We start from the raw sequence: 20,201 nt of genomic DNA on the forward strand, positions 1-20,201 counted from the left end.
CTGGTGGGCAGAGCTCAGTAAAACTTTAATCCGCTTGTCTGCTGATGGTTGGGGCTAGGTTCCCTCCCTGTTGGTTGTTTGGCCTGAGGCAACCCAACACTGGAGCCTACCCAGCTCTTTGGTGGGGCTAATGGTCAACTCTGGGAGGGCTCACCCCAAGGAGTACTTCCCAGAACTTCTGTTGCCAGTGTCCTTGTCTTCACGGTGAGACACAGCCACCCCCTGCCTCTGCAGGAGACCCTCCAACACTAGCAGGTATGTCTGGTTCAGTCTCCTATGGGGTCACTGCTCCTTCCCCTGGGTCCTGATGCACACTGTACTTTTTGTGTGCCCTCCAAGAGTGGAGTCTCTGTTTCCCCTAGTCCTGTTGAAGTCCTGCAATCAAATCCCACCAGCCTTCAAAGTCTGATTCTCTAGGAATTCCTCCTCCTGTTGCCGGACCCCCAGGTTGGGAAGCCTGATGGGGGGCTTGGAGTCTTCACTCCAGTGAGTGGACTTCTGTGGTATAAGTGTTCTCCAGTTTGTGAGTCACCCACCCAGCAGTTACGGGACTTGATTTTATTGTGATTGCACCCCTCCTACCATCTCGTTGTGGCTTCTCCTTTGTCTTTGCTTGTGGGGTATCTTTTCTGGTGAGTTCCAGTGTCTTCCTGTCAATGACTGTTCAGCAGTTTGTTGTGATTCCGGTGTTCTCGCAAGAGGGAATGAGAGCACGTCCTTCTACTCTGCCATCTTGGTGATGGTTTTCTTGGGGGAGTTTTTCCATAAATTGATATGCTGTGCTTTTTTAAATATCATGAAAATTTGGGTTCTCTTTGATGCTCTAATGTACAGGTCCTCCTAATATGCCTTTCTCTTGAGTCGTTAATGTCTACCCAATTCAATGAGCCACTGGTCATAGGATAATTAGACAGTAATGTTTTAACAGCCCATAAAAATAAAAGTTGTCAGCCATATACACCTTTAAAATTAGGAATGAACAATTATTTGTTTCTAATTACATAATCCAAATTCAGTCAACATGAAGCCATATTTTATTCATCTGAAAGACCATTTAAAAGATGCTGTCATTAAAAGATTGCTTTCTTATATTCCTTTTTTTTTTAAGAGCATAGACTTAGGAGTAGAGACCTCCTAAGGTGATTCAGAGACTAATTAACCACTGCTGCTTAAACAGGAACATCAGATTAAAGCATCTTCATAGCTAACACTCACTGAGTATTGTTTTGTTCCAAACACTCTGCTAAGTGCTTCAGGTGTACTATTGCAATGTATCCTCACCAGTGAGTTTCCACTGTAATCCCTGTTTTACAGAGGAGTAACCTAAGGCTCAGATTCGGCCAGTACTTTAGCCCAAGATCTCTGACTGCTAGAACCTGGCAGTCGACCTCTGTCTGACCTCACAAGTACTCAGTTATATCCCCTACCCTGTGCATCCACTACTTCACAGAGACATTTTGAGGCACAAATGAAGAAACAGTCCTAGAATATGCTTTGGCATTCAATGATTGCATTCAACTCAATACCACAAATACCTACTGAGGACCTGCTGTGTGAAACCCAAGGGTAGAGAGAAACAGAAAAAATATTTAGAGACTACTTTTAAAGAGCTACAGAACTGTGTTGCGTTATTATTCCACACATTCTTTTTAATTTTTCTTGTTTTAATTTCCAGAACACATCAGTGTTATTCAAAATAGTTATAGGTCAGCATTTTAAAATTAGATATGCAATTAGTGGTGTTTCTGGTCATCATGATGAAAAAGTCACTTTTCTTTTTATTTCCCTTGATAAACTCCTCTAAACATCTGTTCTGATTCAGTCACCTGCAATAATCTTTTCTCCCTGTGTCAGGACAAGTGCCTTGGGCACATCTCTCTTCTTCATCATTTAAATTTAATGCTCAGACATTTAACATTTTCATATTTCAACTGGTTAGTATATTTAAGAGAATGTGCCTTCACTTGCTCCTTGAACGTACTTTTTAAAAATGTTTCAAGAAGCAACTTCCCAACTGTCAATAACTGGCAGTAATGCTGATTTTGTTTCCACTGTCGGCCAGCTGATTTCACTTTCTTTATGACAAAAGCTTCAATTTGCTATTTTATGCGTAAGAGAATGCCCTGTGTAACAGCAGTTCTCTGAGTCTTAAACCTCCCTCTCTGCAGTCACTCACATGGAGAGCAGAAGAGTTAGAACGTCTGACCTTGGTCATATACCCAAAGGCACTGTTTGGCTACCTGGGTCACACAAGCAGAGTAAAGTATAGAAAGCCAAACAAGGACCCAATCCCAAATCCTCCAACTTCCATGTTATTATGCCTGTGGACTCCTATATCCTCTGCTTATAATTCAATTTGCTGAAAAAAATGGAGGGATCAAGTTGAACAAAAGAGAGTTAAAGGTTCACATCCTTTCCATTCCCACTGAGTTATTTTGCCTCCGTGCTCGCAAGCCAAACAGAGCTAGAGGCTGTCAGAAAGTTATAGAGACTCTGCATGCTCGTTATAACAAACCCGCCAGAATCTAGCCTATGGACGTTGTTAAGTATTTCTTTACTCATCACCTTAATTTGTTTATGAAACCATGTAAATATTTGATTTGCACCACAGTTCTTCATTTTTTGTCATGTATGGGTCCACCCTAGCAGAATGGGAATATAAATATACAGAATGCCAACATCCCAGTTTACATATCTTTTAAAATCAAAATCCCTAATTATCATTTTGATTGACTCATTTCAAAAATCAGTTAAAAATCCCTGACATATTGGCAGTCAACGGTCAACATATTCTGAAACCACTGATTTTCTTCATTTCCATTGATGTGAATTAGTACATTATTTTAAATATGAGAAACTAAGAATATATTGTAACAAGAAGTATAAATTTAACTTTTAGAGTACCCTACCTCTAGTCAAAATTAAAAACTGTCTTTCTAATATTCTACCCTTTTCTACCAAAAATAAATGGGTTTTTGGAAGGGGTCCTGCCTTTAACAACCTTCATCAAACTTAGAGATTATGTTTAGATGTTAATGTATCATTGGAAACTCAAGGATTCAACTCTTTTTGTATAGATGTAGGCTGCTGTTAGCAAGCTCCACCTTCCTACAATTTATTATGTTGCCAGTTATTAAGATGATAATGTAATATACATTGTCATCATATATTGATATATACATCATATATATCATATCCTCATGAGCGTGCTAAATATATAAATATTCTTTGAATACCTATCTTTCCACCTAGAATTGAAGAAGATATTAAAAGAAAGTACAGAATTCTCCATAAGAGAATTAGAGGTTTTTTTCTTATTGCCATTATTGATAACTAAGTAAAAATAACAACAGCTATTCTCAAAGGTCAATGTGAGGAATCAAATTTGAAATTATGCAGCCTGGAGTAAGAAGAAAAGCAGCATGCCAAAATGTTTCACAGGAAAAATATTTATAGTTTCTTCCAGTTTTCTATTCACAGAGAACACATATGCACAAGAAAAGGGAGGCACTTTAAAAGATTAAAATGTATACATGTTTGAGATATATGGATAAATATTTTAGGTGAATTGGTGTGTTTCAGAAGACCTGAGGGCGGTAATGAAAGCATAACAAAAAGCCTGAAATATCCGTCTGGATGTGGGATTTAATGCTGACTAGAGGGAACAGAGATTGGAGTTAAGAAGGCAGTTGAAGAATTTATCTCAGCTATGGCATTTTCAAATAGATTTGGAGAGAAAATGGCTTTCATTCATTCAACAGTTATTCACCAGAGACTATAAAGTTAATAGCATGGGCAGCCTGCCTATGTTTGAGCCTCAGCTACACTGTGACTATCTGGGTAATATTGGGCAAGTTATTTAACCTCTCTCTGCTCTCCATTTCTTCAGCTGTTAAATGAGGGGAGTAATAAAGTTGTTGAGGTGAGAATTAATTAAGTTAATACGAGAAAGAGCTTAGGATGGGGTCAGCATATGGTACTCACTAGTAAGGTACTAAGGGAGGACCAGAATAAGGAGGGAAGGCATCCTACTATCAAGTGCATCTTCAGAAAACAGGAAAGGTGAAGAGGATGAACCAAAAGTGCCCAGTTGATGATTCCACTAATGTTCAGTCTCATTCTCTGAAGTCAAGTATTATGGGCCAGAAGATGGTGCCAAAGCAGCTAAAGCAGCTGCAAACACAACTCATCACTAGCAATTCAGAGGGCCAAGTATATATAACAGTACAAAGTTTCCTTTATTATCCCAACCAAACTAAAAATAAAATGAGCACTACACTTTATGTAATTTGATGATCCTGGTAACTTTTATAGATCCTCCTATTAAGGCTATATATCATTTCATTTTAAAACATCATTACTTAACACCACAATTTGGAGTCTATGTTTTTGAATATTTAAACTACTGTGAAATGTTAAGAGTCTGGTTAGGTCTTGTTATTTTTTTCAATAAAACTTCAATGCATCTAACAATCAAAAATGACTATCACACTCAGGGTATAATAATGTTTTAAATTGGAATTATCATAGTTAAGTTAAGTAGGATTTAATATCATGAGATCCTTATATTATTGCCCCAAAGTTTATTATTGTGGGAAAATTACTTTTGATTTAATTGTTTAATTACATTTTTTAAGAGCAAAATAATTAATTCCTTGTTTAAGGTTAAACTTTGACCTTTAATATATTGAGTACTCTTTTATATTGGGTCCTAGGTCTGGTCTTTCAAATTAGTACTTTAGATATTGATCTTAAACCTTTGAATACTTATATCTTTATAAACTCTGCAGGACCTTAGACTACACCTCACTCATATTTTTATCCTTAAAGATATCTAGCACAGATTTTGCACATTGGAAACAGTCAAATATTACTTCAATTAAGCTGCAGGGACCACAAAAGATAAAAAACTGCTGTGTTATCTAAAAGCTGCCTCCCAATTTATTGATGTGGATGATTTGATATGGATATCATCAGTAGTGTTTTGTGTTGTTGACAACTGAAAATCTAGTCTTTAAAGTTCAAGGATATATTAGATAGTTAACATATAAACCAAATCATCATGAAAGTCTTTCCACAGAAACTACCTCTGGAAATTTCACATCAAAATGACATAGGTATTTTATGATATAATAGCAGAAAACTCAAGCTTCCTTAGTGCAAACCAGAGAAATTAAAGATAACACAGTTAGTTGTATGTGCATAAACTAACAGGAAAGATAAAAATGAAAATATATAGCAAATAGTATCACATAATAAAAGTTGGTTCCTTTAAGACCTTTACGAATGAAAAATCAGACATTATTTAGGATCTCAGTAGAAGAAAGTTTGAAACAAAATGAGAAAAAGCCGTAGTTCATTAATAGAAAACAAAATTTTTTCTTAAAATTCCTAAGCTACACTGTGCAGATAATTCAAGTGCTCAGTAAAAGAGAAGTCATTTAAGACCTGAGAATGTTGATTGCAATGATTCACAAAAAAATCAACTATACAGAAAAATGGGATAACACAGAGAGAGAAAAATTCTATATAACGACCAATTCTTTTTGTACCAATTATATATTCTTCTAATCAACATATTTTGAGTTCTCACAAGAAATATAATCATTTCTGGAAAATAATCACATCTTAACTCTTTCTACTGTTTATATTATGAGTACAATTCAGAAGCGAACATGAAAGAGGAGATGCAAAGACAGTTCTGCTTTAAAACAGTTATGCAAAACTTTAGCATGCTTTATTGTTTTCTTTTCATAAATCGTGAAGCATAAGAATGTGGCTCATTTACTTAATCTACATCTAGGGTTTCTTTTTTGTTTTTCCAATGAAGATACATACCCTCCAGGAAGCAAACTTTCCCTTTAGAAATCATGTAAAGCAATTTTTATATTTGCATCTTCTCTAAGTTTGAGATTATTGCCAAATAAAAGTGTTTAAAATTTTTTAAAAAGAAATCAATAAGGTAGAGTGGAGTAAAAGAAATTACTTTATTATCCATTTGTATCTTGAGTGTTCTATCTGCCCTCCCAACTGTGTGTATTCTGTAAAAAGAACAAAAGGGGGGAATCGTTTACCTTGTCTGAAAGCTATGATCTTGGTGATTACCAATCTACCTGCCTCTTAAAGGGAAATATTGTTTTAAAATCAAATCAAGAAAATGAAGTGACTTGGGCAGACTTCAGTGGCAGTACTTTATTCGGTTTTATCTCCTTTTCAACAGTCTAGACATCACTTACTTGAGTTTTAAAACGATAGGGAAACAGTCAGAATCTTTACTGCAATTCAAACCATCAAGTAACTTCAAGGAAGGGGAGGGTGCTGGGTGGGGAGGGACAGAACAGAAAACACAACACAAGGGAAGTCATCCCCTGGTAGGTGAAGAGGCTTCTTAGATGGTTTTTTAGCAGCGTTTTATTGCAGAGAATTTATAATGAGATAGGAGCAGTGATAATATTTTTCCACATTTTATCAAGTACTACAGTTTATAAAGTGTTTTCATGTGTACAAGCATTCCTCATGATCTGCCTAAGCACTCTTTCAGTTGAGCAGAATTCAATCATGGGTGTAAGGAAACAGTCCCAGAGGGGTTAAGAGACCACAGTGCCATTGCCAGCAGAGTGCCAAAGGTGAAGCTGGAGTCCATGCTTTTTGACATGGTTTAGTCTAATACCCTTCCCTTATACCACATTATTACCATGTTCAAGTAGTAGAGAGTATTTCAGGCATGGTGGGCAATGGAAGAGTAGCACAGGGCTTAGGAGTTGGAGCACTTGAATTTAGGGCACTAACATCACCATGAGAACACTTTCCCTAGCATGACCATCCAGACAGCACACATTTCTCTTCACTGATTGTTTCCCAGTTATTCCCTTGAAGAAAAAACAAAACCAAAAAACAAAGCTGTTCAAATTATTTAAAAATTTATAAGCTGTTCCCATGCAATAAAACTAAAAACTAATTAATGAACTCATAATCATTTCTCCTAGAATTGCTCACCATTATTTCCTTGAGTATATGAGTGGGTTACAGAATTCAGTTTAATCATCATTTATTGGACATGTACAGGATGCTTGAGAGTTATGAATTTGAATGAGAAATAGTCTCTCCCTAAAGCAAACTACTTGTTTTATAAAGATATGGCTTTAACTTTTTAGATTCTAATTAAGAATCTACATAAGAATATTATATCCTACATATATATATATATATATATATATATATATATATATATATATATATATATATATATATATATATATCCAATATGTTTTTTACCTTTGAAGAAAAACACATTTGGGGAAAAGTCCATTAACTAGTGAGGAGCATAATTTTTTTTTAATTTCTGCTGCTTGAATCATCACGTCTCAGATGTCTGCATTTATCTATTAATATTTTCTTCCAAAGTGTATTTGTCAGAGAGAAAGAGACAGGAGGCAAGGGGAGTGTGTGTGTGTGTGTATGTGTGTGTGTCCTTAGATTTGATAAGTGCTGAAGAGATTACATTATAAGGCAAAAAGTAGGATTGTAATTGGTGAGTTACAATGCCTTATTAAATCAATTTTTGACTGGATATCTGGCTCTCAGCTTGATTTACCACTGGCTTTTTTTAAATGAAAATGTTAGACTAAGCAGGAGCTCAGACTAATGTCTCAGTCTGCCAAAGACCTTGGACTTCCAGAGCCAAGCAAAAGGCAGTAAACAATGCCTTTTTGGGGAAATAACTTCATGCAGTGAATAAACCAAAATGCATTTGTTTAGTTGATAAATCCCCAATGAACAATAACATCTATCACAATTTGTACCATTTGTGCCAATAGAATTTACACATAATTTAGCCTGGGGTCTAATATAATAATATAATGAATCCAGAAACGTTTATAATCATGGTAGGGAGTGCTTTTTGGTAGTATTCTCTGATGTGAAGGAACAGACTTTGGAGTCAGGCAGATCTTGGTAACCTCCCTGGCTCTGCTCTTAACTTTGGATAAGTTACTTAACCTCCCTAACCTTAGTTTCTCTGAAACAAGTGGAGAAAATAAAGCTTACTTCCTGGAGTCATTATGAGTATTATTGATTAACAAACAAAGCATTCCTGCAGTACCTAACACATAGTAAGTGTTCACCAAGTGTTAGTTTTCTTCTTTCTTCACTGAAATTCTTGAAGGACCACATGCAGTTCCAGCTCACCTTGAATTCCAAGGGGAAAGAACTACCTTAGTGGGACTTCCCTGGCGGTCCAGTGGTTAGGACTCGGCACTTTCACTGCCATGGCCCCGGGTTTGATCCCTGGTCAGGGAACTAAGATCCTCCCCCCTCAAAAAAAGAACAACAACAAAAAAACTCCCTTCGTTTCCTATTGCTGCTGTAATGAATTACCACAAACTTAGTGGCTTAAAATAGTACAAGTTTATTATCTTATAGCTTTGGAGGTCAAAAGTCTGGAATGGGTTTCGCTGGGTTAAAATCAAGGTGCCTCAAGGTGTCTTTCTGGAGGCTGTAGGGAAGGAGCCGTTTCCTTGTCTTTTCGAGCTTCTAGAGGCTGACTACATTCCCTGGTTCATGGTTCCTTCCACCAAAGACAACAGCATAGCATCTTCAAATCTCTCTCTATCTCAGTCACTCTCTGACCTCTGCTCCATCGTCACATTTCCTTCTTTGACTCCAGCTCTCCCCTACTTCTTTCCCTTATAAGGACCATGGTGATTACATTGGGCTCATGTGGTTAATCCAGGCCAGTCTCACTACTTCAAAATCTTTATCTTAATCACACCTGTAAAGCCTTTTTTGCCATGTAAGGTAACATAGTCATTGGTTCTGGGAATTAGGACATGAACATCTTTGGGAGAGCCATTATTCTGCCTACCACAACTATTATAGCACTAAAGTTTTGTTCGTTTAATAGTTACTCTGGTACTTTTGACATTAAATTCAAGGTATTGAGTGTAAAGGATAAATGTCAAGGGAATTAATACATTTCTTCTGAGTTTAGATTTAAAATTCTTCTGCTTTTAGCAGTTTTGTCAAAAATTCTCCTTCACATAACACAAGGTCTGTTTCAGTGCTTATTAAATCTAACAAAGGTAAAAGATTGAATTGAGTAGGGTCATGTGGAATCTCTGCAAATGCAGAACACTTTACGGTATTATATGAATGTATTTTTAAAGTTACAAGGTATGCAATGAGGAAAAAGAGATGGAAGGATAGATTAGATAGATAGATAATAGACAGATGATAGATGATATTGATAGATGATAGATAGATAGATAGATAGGTAGGTAGATGATAGATAGATGATATTAACAGATAGATAGATATAGGATTCAATCAGTGGTTCTCAAAGGAGGCTATTTTGCCCCACAGGGGACATTTGGCAACGTCTGGAGACATTTTTGGTGGTCACAACTTGAAAGGTGCTACAGGTATCTAGTGGGTAGGGGCCGGGGATGCTGCTAAACATCTTATAATACACAGAATAGAGTTACCCAGCCCAAAATGTTAATAGTGCAGAGGTCAAAAAATCCTGAATTAGATAGATCTTTGTAACTCAGCACTTAAAATATTGTTTGGTACAGGATAAACCTTTAATGAATGTCATAGAACTGAATGTAAATATCCAGAGAAAATATTTATGTTGCAGTTAACAGACTAGACTGTGGTGTCAGGCTGCCTGGACTCCAATCCTTCTCCCGTTGGTTGTATGATTCTGAGAAGTTGCTAAACTCTTACCTTGCCTCAGTTTCCTCATCAGTTGAGGTGATAGGAAGAGGGTCATAATGAGTAACAAATTATATAATCTGTGTAACAGCAGCACATTTCCTGGCCCATAGGATGGGCTTCATAAATGTCTGCTATTATTATTTTCCCAAATTCCAGACAGACCCATTGCCAAATGATTGATCATATAAGAGAAAGCTTTAAAGATAAAATATTTACACTGTTCTAAAAATCAATCAAATTATTTATATTATATAGAAGGATATAATGTTTTCTGGTCATGATAAGAGGCAACACAGTATAATCGAAAAAGAACATGGGAGATGGAGGCAGCCTGATCCTAGGTTTTGTCAGAGGAAAAGAGATTGTTCTGATTCTTTTAGAGCCCATTTAACATATCAAGAGATGAGCCTGGCCAATTAGAATAAAACTTACAAATCCCATTTATAAATGTAGTTACCAAAAGTTATTGGTGCCAGGCTCTGGGCTATTTGTCGTTCTTACCCCCCAGTTATCTTCTCGTTTTTATGGTGGGAATTGTCTCTTCCTCCCACCAAAACTTAAGTGGTGGGGTATTCCTGAAACTGAGGGAGGGATTTCACATTCCTGGCTATTAAACACAAAAACACACAGCCCTGTGTGTATCTAAAGTCATTTCTACTTCCCTGAGACAGTGTATCTGAAGTCTGGAAAAGGGGGAAGTGGGAAGCAGTGGCAAGTTTGTGGATAAAGGTGAAGACAAAGTGGGTTTTTGCCCGTTTCCCTTTGAGGCAATCATGTGGTGGAGGAGAAGCTCCTTTTAGCTCCTGGGCTTCTCCAGGGCAAGAAAATGGTGGATGATCTGTTTGATGGTACCTACCAAGGACAAAGCAACCCTGTGGCTAAGTCCACATTTGCTAAGGGCAATGGAGGAGTGATACTCAGACATCAGGTGGTATGTGATACCAAGGAGGCAGGCAGGGTGGGACTAGTCACCTTGGACCCTGGAGAGCTGAGATCGTGATTCCACTTGCCAAAACCATAGATGCCCCTGAGGAAAGTAATGGATGAGAGCTATTGTCTAGAGACCAGTGGACCAGAGGCAGTACAGGACTGCCCTTAGCTCCAAAAGCCCCGAATTTCCGTCTGATCTGTGCCATGTGGGTCTCTCCTCTTCATACACCCAGATGTCATCTTGGAATGAATCAGGGGCAAAGAGAGAAAGCAAAACCCAGAAAGACTGGGATTTATTTAAAATAGTTATCTAAAGAGACTGAATTATTGAATCAGGCAGATTTTATTGGACTGCACTAAATTACTATATATTGACTGAATATTCAACCTAATATCGAGTTCCTAATACTCAATGGGATTAGAGCTTGAGGGATAAGCTATTAAAATAAAGAAAGAAATAATAAGGAAGCTGCATCTTTCCATGCACATCTGAATGCAGTGTGAGAAAATATGTGACCCTGCACCTCAAGGGAAGGACGCTTCTATTTTAGCTGACTTTATTGCTTTTATTATTCCAGGCACATACTCAAGGCCTTCTCTGATTTTCTCCCACACAGAGCCTTGAAACCATGCCACATGCTCATACTGGTTGCCAAGCCATTTTCCTCCCTTCGGTGATCCAACCTTCTCCAAGAAGTCTTCCTAAACCATCAAAGAGCTAACATGTCCCCTGACTCCACCTTGCCCAACTCACAGGTTCCCTCTGTATTGTTATCTAGCGTTTCCTTTACCTTGTTATTCCTAACTAATACTTAATAAGAATACCAAAGTGTCTAATTTCTGCTTTTATTTGCTTTCTTCTATGTATGGGTAAGTATTTCCAAGACTAATTTGCAAAGGTATAGAAGGCAGGTATTAGATGTTTTTTATTCATTGCCTTATGTGCTCTTCAGGCCAATAAGTGTTTTTAAATGGTCTTGGTTGACAGTTAAACCATACTTTAATAGAACCATGTTTCTGTGAAATGGAGAATTTTCCATTCATTTTCCATCAGCTTCATTCTTGAAACTTCTTCACCCTTAACAGATGACTTCTGTCCCAGCACTTATAATGGTCAAGGTACTTATAACTTCTGCTCTTTTGAACAAATCCAATACAGGTTGGCTTTATTATTGAGGTTTAATTGGTTATTAAAGAAAATTTTTTGTATCTGAGGTGATAACTTGAATTGCTCTCTGACTGCTCAGATTAGACAATGTGCTTAGTGTTTGGTAGTAATTGCTAAATCATCTGGCAACTTCAGGAACATATATTCTTGATACATAGAATTATCCTAAAATCAAGTGAGAAAGGGGGTGGAGGACACTAAGATTTATTGATTACCTTCTATGTTCCAGAAACCTTCATTGATTATTGATATTTTATCCAATTTTATCTTTATAACATTCATTCATTCTTTCTTTGCAATCATTAATTATTGAAGATCTATAATGTGCCAATATGTTGGGTGCTGAGAATACGGAAGTGAACCAGACAGGCTTAATCATGAAATTTGCCATCTAGCTGTTTGCTGACTGAAACATGAAAACAGCTGTGAAATTCTCAAACAAAAAAAAATTGAGAATGTACTAACTAACTAACTGGCTAACTGGGGAAGAAATTGGGAGTGTAGAACAGGAGGCTATAGCTTAGACTAGCAGCTCAGGGAGAACTTCCCTGAGGAAATCAAGATTACACAGACCTGATATATGAATTGGATTAACCAGGTGAAGATGTTCAAAAGGACTTTACACCAAGGGGACCACATGCAAGGAGGCCTAGATATGAAAGAGTCTAATGTATCTCCAACCAACTGCAATACGTACAGTACACTAGAACAAAGAGTGTCAAGGACAGAATGATGGCTGATGAAGCTAAAGAGGGGCAGAGACTGTGGTGGACTTTGGAGGCCATGCTGAATGGGGCTGGGGGCCTTATCCCAAGAGTAAAGAGAAAACACTGAAGGATTCAGTTAGAAAAGAGTGGTATCTTGAAAGTTGTTGATGGTGTTGTTTAAGTTCATCTAGTCACAGAAAGGAAAATAGATGGAAAGGAAGCAAGACTGAGTGTGTGTTCAGAGAGCTTCATTGCAATAGGTCAAAGAGAAATGGTGGTGAATCGGACCAGGGTGGCACCAGTGGGAATGGAGACAAGTAGGCGGTGAGTCAAGATATAGGTAATAGGTAGAATTGGCAGGAGTTAGGGGCCTAATGAATTTGGAAATGGAGGCAGAAGGAAGGTTCTAGGGTGACTCTCTGGTGGTCCTTACAGAGATGGGACATACAAGAGGAAGAATGGTTTGGGAGAGAAGGTAATGATGTCAACTGGGAAGTACTGAGTGTGAGTTGTCCAAGAGACTTGCCTGGGAATCACTGTATCCTTGACTCTGTATCTCATGAAAATGTCTGTCCTGAGGTTATATAGAAATTTGGACATTAATGGCACAGAGATAATAGTTTTATCCATGAAAATAGATAATCTCATTTGGAGAGAGTATGTGAAATGAGGAAAGACAAGGACCTAAGACATAGGCCTAAGGAATATCCACATTTAATGGACAAGTAGAAGAGGAATATCTGGCAAAATTAATTATTTTGAGTTTTGTCTTAAAGATGACCTATGAAAACTATGATAACTTAATTAATTAAGTTGATTAATAGGAAAGTCAGAATTCAGACCCAAATGTTTCCACCTTCAAAATCCACCTTCTGAATACTTCCTGTTTGTGATGTAAGAATAATTTATTGATGCATATCTCTGAGCTAGGCCTTCTGTTAAGCATTTTACATACACTGTTTTATTAATTTTCAGAGCAACCTACCTGTAAACTAAGTATGGTATTATTCTTATGTAGATGAGGCAGATAAGACTTGGAGAAATTAACTAAGTTCCCCAAGGTTACCCAGTTACTACATACCCACTCCTCTCCCTTGCCCAAGACCATGCACGCATTATGATTGTACTAGTTAAGGCAGTGATTCTCAAACTTGAGCTCTCATCAGAATCACCTGGAGGGCTTCTTAAAACACAGATTGTTGGGCAACACCCTTTGAGTTTCTGATTCTGGAGGTAGATGGGGCCTGAGAATTTGCATGTCTAGTTCCAACAACCTGCCACAAAAATATGCTGCCCTCAGCATTTTAACTTGTAAAAAAAAATTAAATATAAATATAAATTAGATATAAATTAGTTAACTCATAATAATCATTAACATCCAAATACAGCATATTAAAATATGTAATATAAAATTGTATTAAAAGATATTTTTATTTACCTACCCCTATGATCTCTGAAACAGAATCTACTCCTAATCCCTGCCATGTACTTCAAGAAATTTCTTCCTGACATAAACTCTACCTAACAAGCTCTTCACGATTTTTACATTAAGCATATTTATTAGCATGATGTATACATGCATTATGTAGAGAGATGTATGTATGTACACACTCATATATACATATACATATTAAATTCAGTTAAGCTTCAATTTGTCCTAAGTTGATTGTAAATTTATTTTCCCAATTTAAAATAATATTCAATCTATTTAGCACAAAGGTGTTCTCTCTGCTGTAACTCCAGTTTCTATACTTCAATCCCAATCAGACAACATCTTTTCACCACAGCTGTTCTCTGATTCTTATAACATCTCAGATTAGCAATCATTACATTTCTTATAGGGCCACATGACACTCTATGAGCATATAAGTCATAATCCATTTTTTTATTTCAGCAAAAAAATCACATAATTCCTTCCCTAAGCCCCTTTCAGGCTGTTGTAGGTACTTCCAGATGTGCCATGTAGGTAAACTTCTGTTTAAACTCTGCTTTCTTGTCTCAACGATGCATATGCTTAGAAGATTCAGTTTGGTTACTGACTTAAGACAAGTGACTCAGTGACACCTAGGGAATGGGGGGAATGGGGCAGCATTAACTAGCTCCATAAACCACTAAAAATCTGTACAGTTAGTGTTATACCTTTGAATTAGAGACAAAATCAAGTTGGGAGGTGGCATACGTAGCAGATAAAAAGATACCGGCACTGCTTTGGTGATGCCTGCAGTGGGGCCATATCTACAACCCCAGATCCCTGTATTTATTTATCAAGATGCTACACTTAAAAAAATAATGATAAGTCAACATAAAAACAAGCAAAGACCAAGAGCTCCTTCTGCAACAAAATGCTCCAGGTACAGTAGTAAAAAGTCCTGCGAGCCCCAGATGAAATGTGACTTTCCAAGGGAAGTGGATAATTTTTACTTGATGGTGAATCGTTAAAAGTGAACCAGGGCTTCCCTGGTGGCGCAGTGGTTGAGAGTCCGCCTGCCGATGCAGGGGACACGGGTTCGTGCCCCTATCCCGGAAGATCCCACATGCCGCGGAGCGGCTGGGCCCGCGAGCCATGGCCGCGGAGCCTGTGTGTCCGGAGCCTGTGCTCCGCAACGGGAGAGGCCACAGCAGTGAGAGGCCCGCGTACAGCAAAAAAAAAAAAAAAAAAAAAAAAAAAAAAAAAAAAAGTGAACCAGATGATTAAACTTAATGGAACAGCCACATTAAACTGAAATTAGTAAAAACATGCCTCGGGCAGCCTACAACCTTTTATTTGTTGTTGTTTAACTTCTGCCTTTTACAGTGGCCATGATGAATGACATCACAAAAGAAAAAAATCCAATTAAAATCTAAGAGCTCAATAAACCCCTAATGTCTGCTCGTCACCACCGCTTTCACTTGCACTGATGTCTTATGTTTCCTCTTTCCCCAAGAAGAGGAAAAAGAACTGGCCTCAGGGAGGTTCAGTGGAAGGGGAGTAGAGGGGGGAAAGAGCACACAAAGGCTTCTGGAGGTTTCTATTCTGTGTGCTCCATCAGATGCAGACACTACACTGGGAGGGGGATGAGGTTAAATTGTTTTATTATTATACAATGCCTGAGTGCAGAGATGCATTTTCCCATTAGTTTTCAAATATTGATAAATCAGAATTGGGATCTGCAGAGCAATCCCTGTCCACGCTCTTAGTTGGCATCTCCACTGCCCTTTTATATTGTCTTGGTGTTTGTTCTATAAGTCATCGAAATGGTCTCTCCTGACAGCTAAAAATGTTTCTGATTACTTTTACCTGAATAAATCTTGTGATCCAATGTGGTATTCACCTACTAATTGTGCAACAACTACATATTGAACGTGATGAAAGAACTGGCTGAGGGGAGTCTATAATTTTGTGGAATTCAGAATACAATAAATCATGTGGAAAGATAGCAATGGCCACCTGATAGAAGCATACTGGCTTTTGATAACAGATTTTACCTTAGAGATACCATGTGTTTGTAAAATTAGGTTTTCAAAGTCCTCAGAACAAAGTTCTCAAAGTCAAAAGCAAAAACCTGTTTATTGTGAACTAAGAGCTAATAATAGTAACAATATCTTAAATTTGGAAGACACTTTATAATTTATAAAACACATGCTTTTATCGCATTTTTATGTAGGAATTAACATAGTATTTGTATATAGTCTCATAGAATTTGTATGTAGTCTCTTAGTGCTTCACTACAGCCTTGTCCTGTAACTCAATTATCTTCATTTTCTGATAAGGATCCCAGGGCTTGGAAGTTAATTGACTGTTCTATTGAGAGAGAGAGAATGAGCAAGGCCCACACTTGGGACTCCTGGTGTGGTGCCCCCTGAACTGTGCCAGGCTGCTGACCATGGCTGACCTAGAGCCAGATCCAATGGGCAGTGACATTGGTTTCATTACTCATGAGTTAATGAAATAGCTTTTTTTTTTTTTTTTTGGCGGTACACGGGCCTCTCACTGTTGTGGCCTCTCCCGTTGAGGAGCACAGGCTCCGGACGCGCAGGCCCAGCGGCCATGGCTTACGGGCCCAGCCGCTCTGTGGCATGTGGGATCCTCCCAGAATGGGGCACGAACCCGTGTCCCCTGCATCGGCAGGCGGACTCTCAACCACTGCGCCACCAGGGAAGCCCTGAAATAGCTTTTTAAGAGCTCTCTTCAGTCATTAGAATTTGATGATGGAGAGTTAAAACTTTCCCCAGTGACTCTTTCTGTGTAGTCAGGGTTTCAACGTTTTCTTAGCATATCACATTGCACAAATCATGGAGTGCTCTTGTTTTACATTTCTTATTGCGTTTGTCTCACTTCTAAGCAATTTCCTCCCTGTTCGCATTTATCTTGCATGATTTCTGTCAAATTGCTTTCAAGGCCACTAATTGTATAAATAATATTCTCTCCCTCAAACTCTGCTATTAACTAGTGGTAGCTGTGTGGCATTAGACACAGTTTATCTCTCAAAATGAGAAGGTTGCACGGAATAATCTATAAGCCTCTTCTTGCACTCAAGTTCTAATCTGACTCTCACATGAGCTGTGTGATTTGGGAAACAGTACATATAGGAGCCTCAGTTTTCTTGACTCTTGCAGTGATGGATTCAATTATCTCATGTTTCCCAAAATGAGTTTCTTGGAAAACTGTTTTGGGGAATATCAATATGGATCACTCCCAAAAAGGACTCATTACATAAGAAAGTTCAGGAAAGCTAGATTAAATGATGTTTAGTACAGTTTTGGACTATAGGTACTCACAGCCTTTCCTAAGTTAATGGGCACTGGGTGACTCTAAGAATGAGGAAGAATATGAAGTATTTCCCAAAATTATTGGGTCACAGAACGCTTTTTCCTCAGCATTTTGTGTAAATGATATTCCATGGGACACACTTTTAGAAAGGCTGGGTTACATATTTTTTAAGTCCCTTTTTCCCCTGAGATTCTATTTTCAAATGTGTTTGTAAACATTACTCTGAACATTCCATTCAGTATCAATCAAGAGAACACAGAGATGGTTTACCTGCTGCTGTTGTTGCCATTACTGTTGTAACATAGCCTATACTCCACTTAGACAGAGTTGAAATAAGGTAGAGATTGTTGCCAAACAGAACTTGGGTCTGCTCACCTGCTGCACAGCAAAGCCAATCTACTGACACCAGGTTGTAATGAAGGAAAGTACAGTGTTTATTGGAGGCACCAAGCAAGGAGAATGGGCAGCTCATGCTCAAAAGACCCAAACTCCCCAATAGCTTTCAGGAAAGGGTTTTTAAAGGCAACATTTGGCATGAGGATTGCAGCTCATGGACCTTCTTCTGACTGTTTGGTGGTGAGGTAACAGGGTGATGTTTCAGGAATCATAATCATCAACCTTCTGAATCTGGTGTCTGCATGCTTGTGGTAACATGTAATCACCATTCTCTACCTTGTGTGGGGGAGCTTAGTTTCTGCAGAACTCAAAGATATATGTCAGATTGTTATGTATATCTCTTCAGGAGGAACTAGGACTCTGTTTTATCACTGAACTATTTGCTTTTCCTTTGTTTCTGCATTCCCTCACTTACCTAATTAGTAACTGCTTGAGTCTGCTCTTTGGAACTCAGGAAAGACCTAGGAGACTAAAGCCTTTCTCTACAAACAAGAAACAGGAAGCATAGAGGGGCTTTTGTACCCAGGAGGGCCCCACAGGGTCCTACTAGCCATTAAAGCTGACTTGTCTGTATGTAGCTGATACTTACAACTGAGATCTTAAAACTTACAACTGAGAACAACAGTTCTCCTTGGTAAAAAGCACTTTTTGAAAAAAACTGTGAATAGGGTTAGATTATCAGAAGACCTATGAGATACTGCCTAAACTTTTGCTGAGGTGGGGAAAAGGGAACTAAAGAAACAACAGGGAAGTCAATAGAGTGGATATAAAGTTCAGGACAAGTAACCCATGGGCTGCTTTTCCAAGTTAGGATCGCCCTCTTCACTTCAGTGGTATCTTCATGTTCATTACCGCAGCCCTTTACCCAGACCCATTTCACTGGCTGTTAATCTTATCAGAGCCTCTGCTTGATGACCTTCAGGAACAGAGAACCCACTGCTTCATAAGGCAGACTATTCAATCTAATCTTTTAGAAGGTCCTTTCCCATATTAAACTAAACTATGTGTTAAATATTCTTTTCCAATTTATCTTGTAAATTTATCTTATTCCAATTTATCTTGTAAATTACCTAGTCAGGGTGGTTTCAAGGCATTGTCCCTGGCAGCACTTAAGATGTTTCTCAAACACTTTGAGTTGAATTTCATAAATAAATTTCACATCTTCCTAGAAAATTGACTATAATCTCCATCATATTAGAATCAAGAAGATTGACTAGCTTTCCTAAATTTACCAAGATAGCAACGTGTAGAGGCAAAATGTACACTCTGATTCAAAAACCAAAATCCTTTTCTCAGTAGTATATTGCTTGTCTAGTGTATCTGTGTACATAAAAGTGAGGGGGAGAGTATATTAATAGATCTGAAAGCTGTAGTGAAAATAGTTTCGTTCTAGCCAGGCCTATATGTCCTTGGGCATCTTACTATTGCTGTGGCCTTTAGTTTTCCATTCTTCAAAATCAGGATTACTAAATTTTATCCAAGCTCTGTTCCACTTCTGGAAATCTCTGTGATTATAAGGGAACACGTCCATTAACGAATGGCATTTACTACTGAGGATTTAAGTAAATAGTAAAAGAAAAAAATCTGCAACCCTTAGAAAGACTTTGATGAAAATTAACATAGCATTGCAGCATAAAGACAAACAGTTTAGGATCACATGCTTGACTTTTACTTTCTTTAATTTTTTTTTCTACACTAGTTACATTCAGACCAGGATAGAGGAGATGGATCACTTAAATATATCCTTTCAGGAGATGGAGCAGGAGATCTCTTCATTATCAATGAAAACACAGGAGATATACAGGCCACCAGGAGGCTGGACAGGGAAGAAAAACCCGTTTACATCCTTCGAGCTCAGGCCATAAACAGAAAAACAGGGAGACCCGTGGAGCCCGAGTCTGAATTCATCATCAAGATCCATGACATCAATGACAATGAACCAATATTCACCAAGGAGGTTTACACGGCCACTGTTCCTGAAATGTCTGATGTCGGTGAGTGAGATGTGATTCAACCATTTCCTCTAGTACATCAACTGAATAACAAGTCCTATGAGTGAAATTTGCTGAATTGAATGAACTTAGCTACTAAATTCTAGAAACACTGTGTTTCAGACAGTCTATTTATGTCCTTTTTGTAAGTGCACTGGTGTCTCCTAATATTACTCTAGTCTTATTATTTTTAAGAAAACAGCATTTCCTCTAGTGATTAGGGTGTGAAAAGTGGCAGGGTGAGAGGGGGAGGGAGGAGAGACCATTTCATCTAATTCCTCTCCCACTCAAAATGCCCACTTTATTTCTTGGACTGAAAGGCAGCAGCCCTCTCTATTTCTCTTAGCCCATAGTGGTATTAGGCTTCAGGTAAGGATCTCCCCAATGGAAAACAAAAGCCCTGAATTTACAGTCAAGACTAAAGAGTAATTATATTTGAGAAAGAGACTCAAAGAAAACTTTTTTAAAAATCCATAAACAGTATGCAGACGATAGCTAGAGGATATGTTCTTTACTAAGTGGTAACAATTAAGAGAATTTCA

At 38.0% G+C, this 20,201-nt stretch overlaps 1 protein-coding gene across 1 annotated transcript in view; it reads left to right on the forward strand.

Annotated features, from left to right (window-relative positions):
- The window catches only part of CDH6 (cadherin 6), a 57,215-nt gene that overhangs the window by 11,823 nt on the left and 25,191 nt on the right, over window positions 1–20,201 (forward strand). Inside the window, exon 2 of the mRNA XM_081231774.1 lies at window positions 19,368–19,662. Coding sequence (XP_081087900.1) covers window positions 19,368–19,662 — 295 coding nt within the window. The remainder of the gene's footprint in view (window positions 1–19,367; window positions 19,663–20,201) is intronic.

Source organism: Mesoplodon bidens, assembly GCF_964165515.1.
Source record: "Mesoplodon bidens genome assembly, chromosome: 4".
Lineage (NCBI taxonomy): Eukaryota > Metazoa > Chordata > Mammalia > Artiodactyla > Ziphiidae > Mesoplodon > Mesoplodon bidens.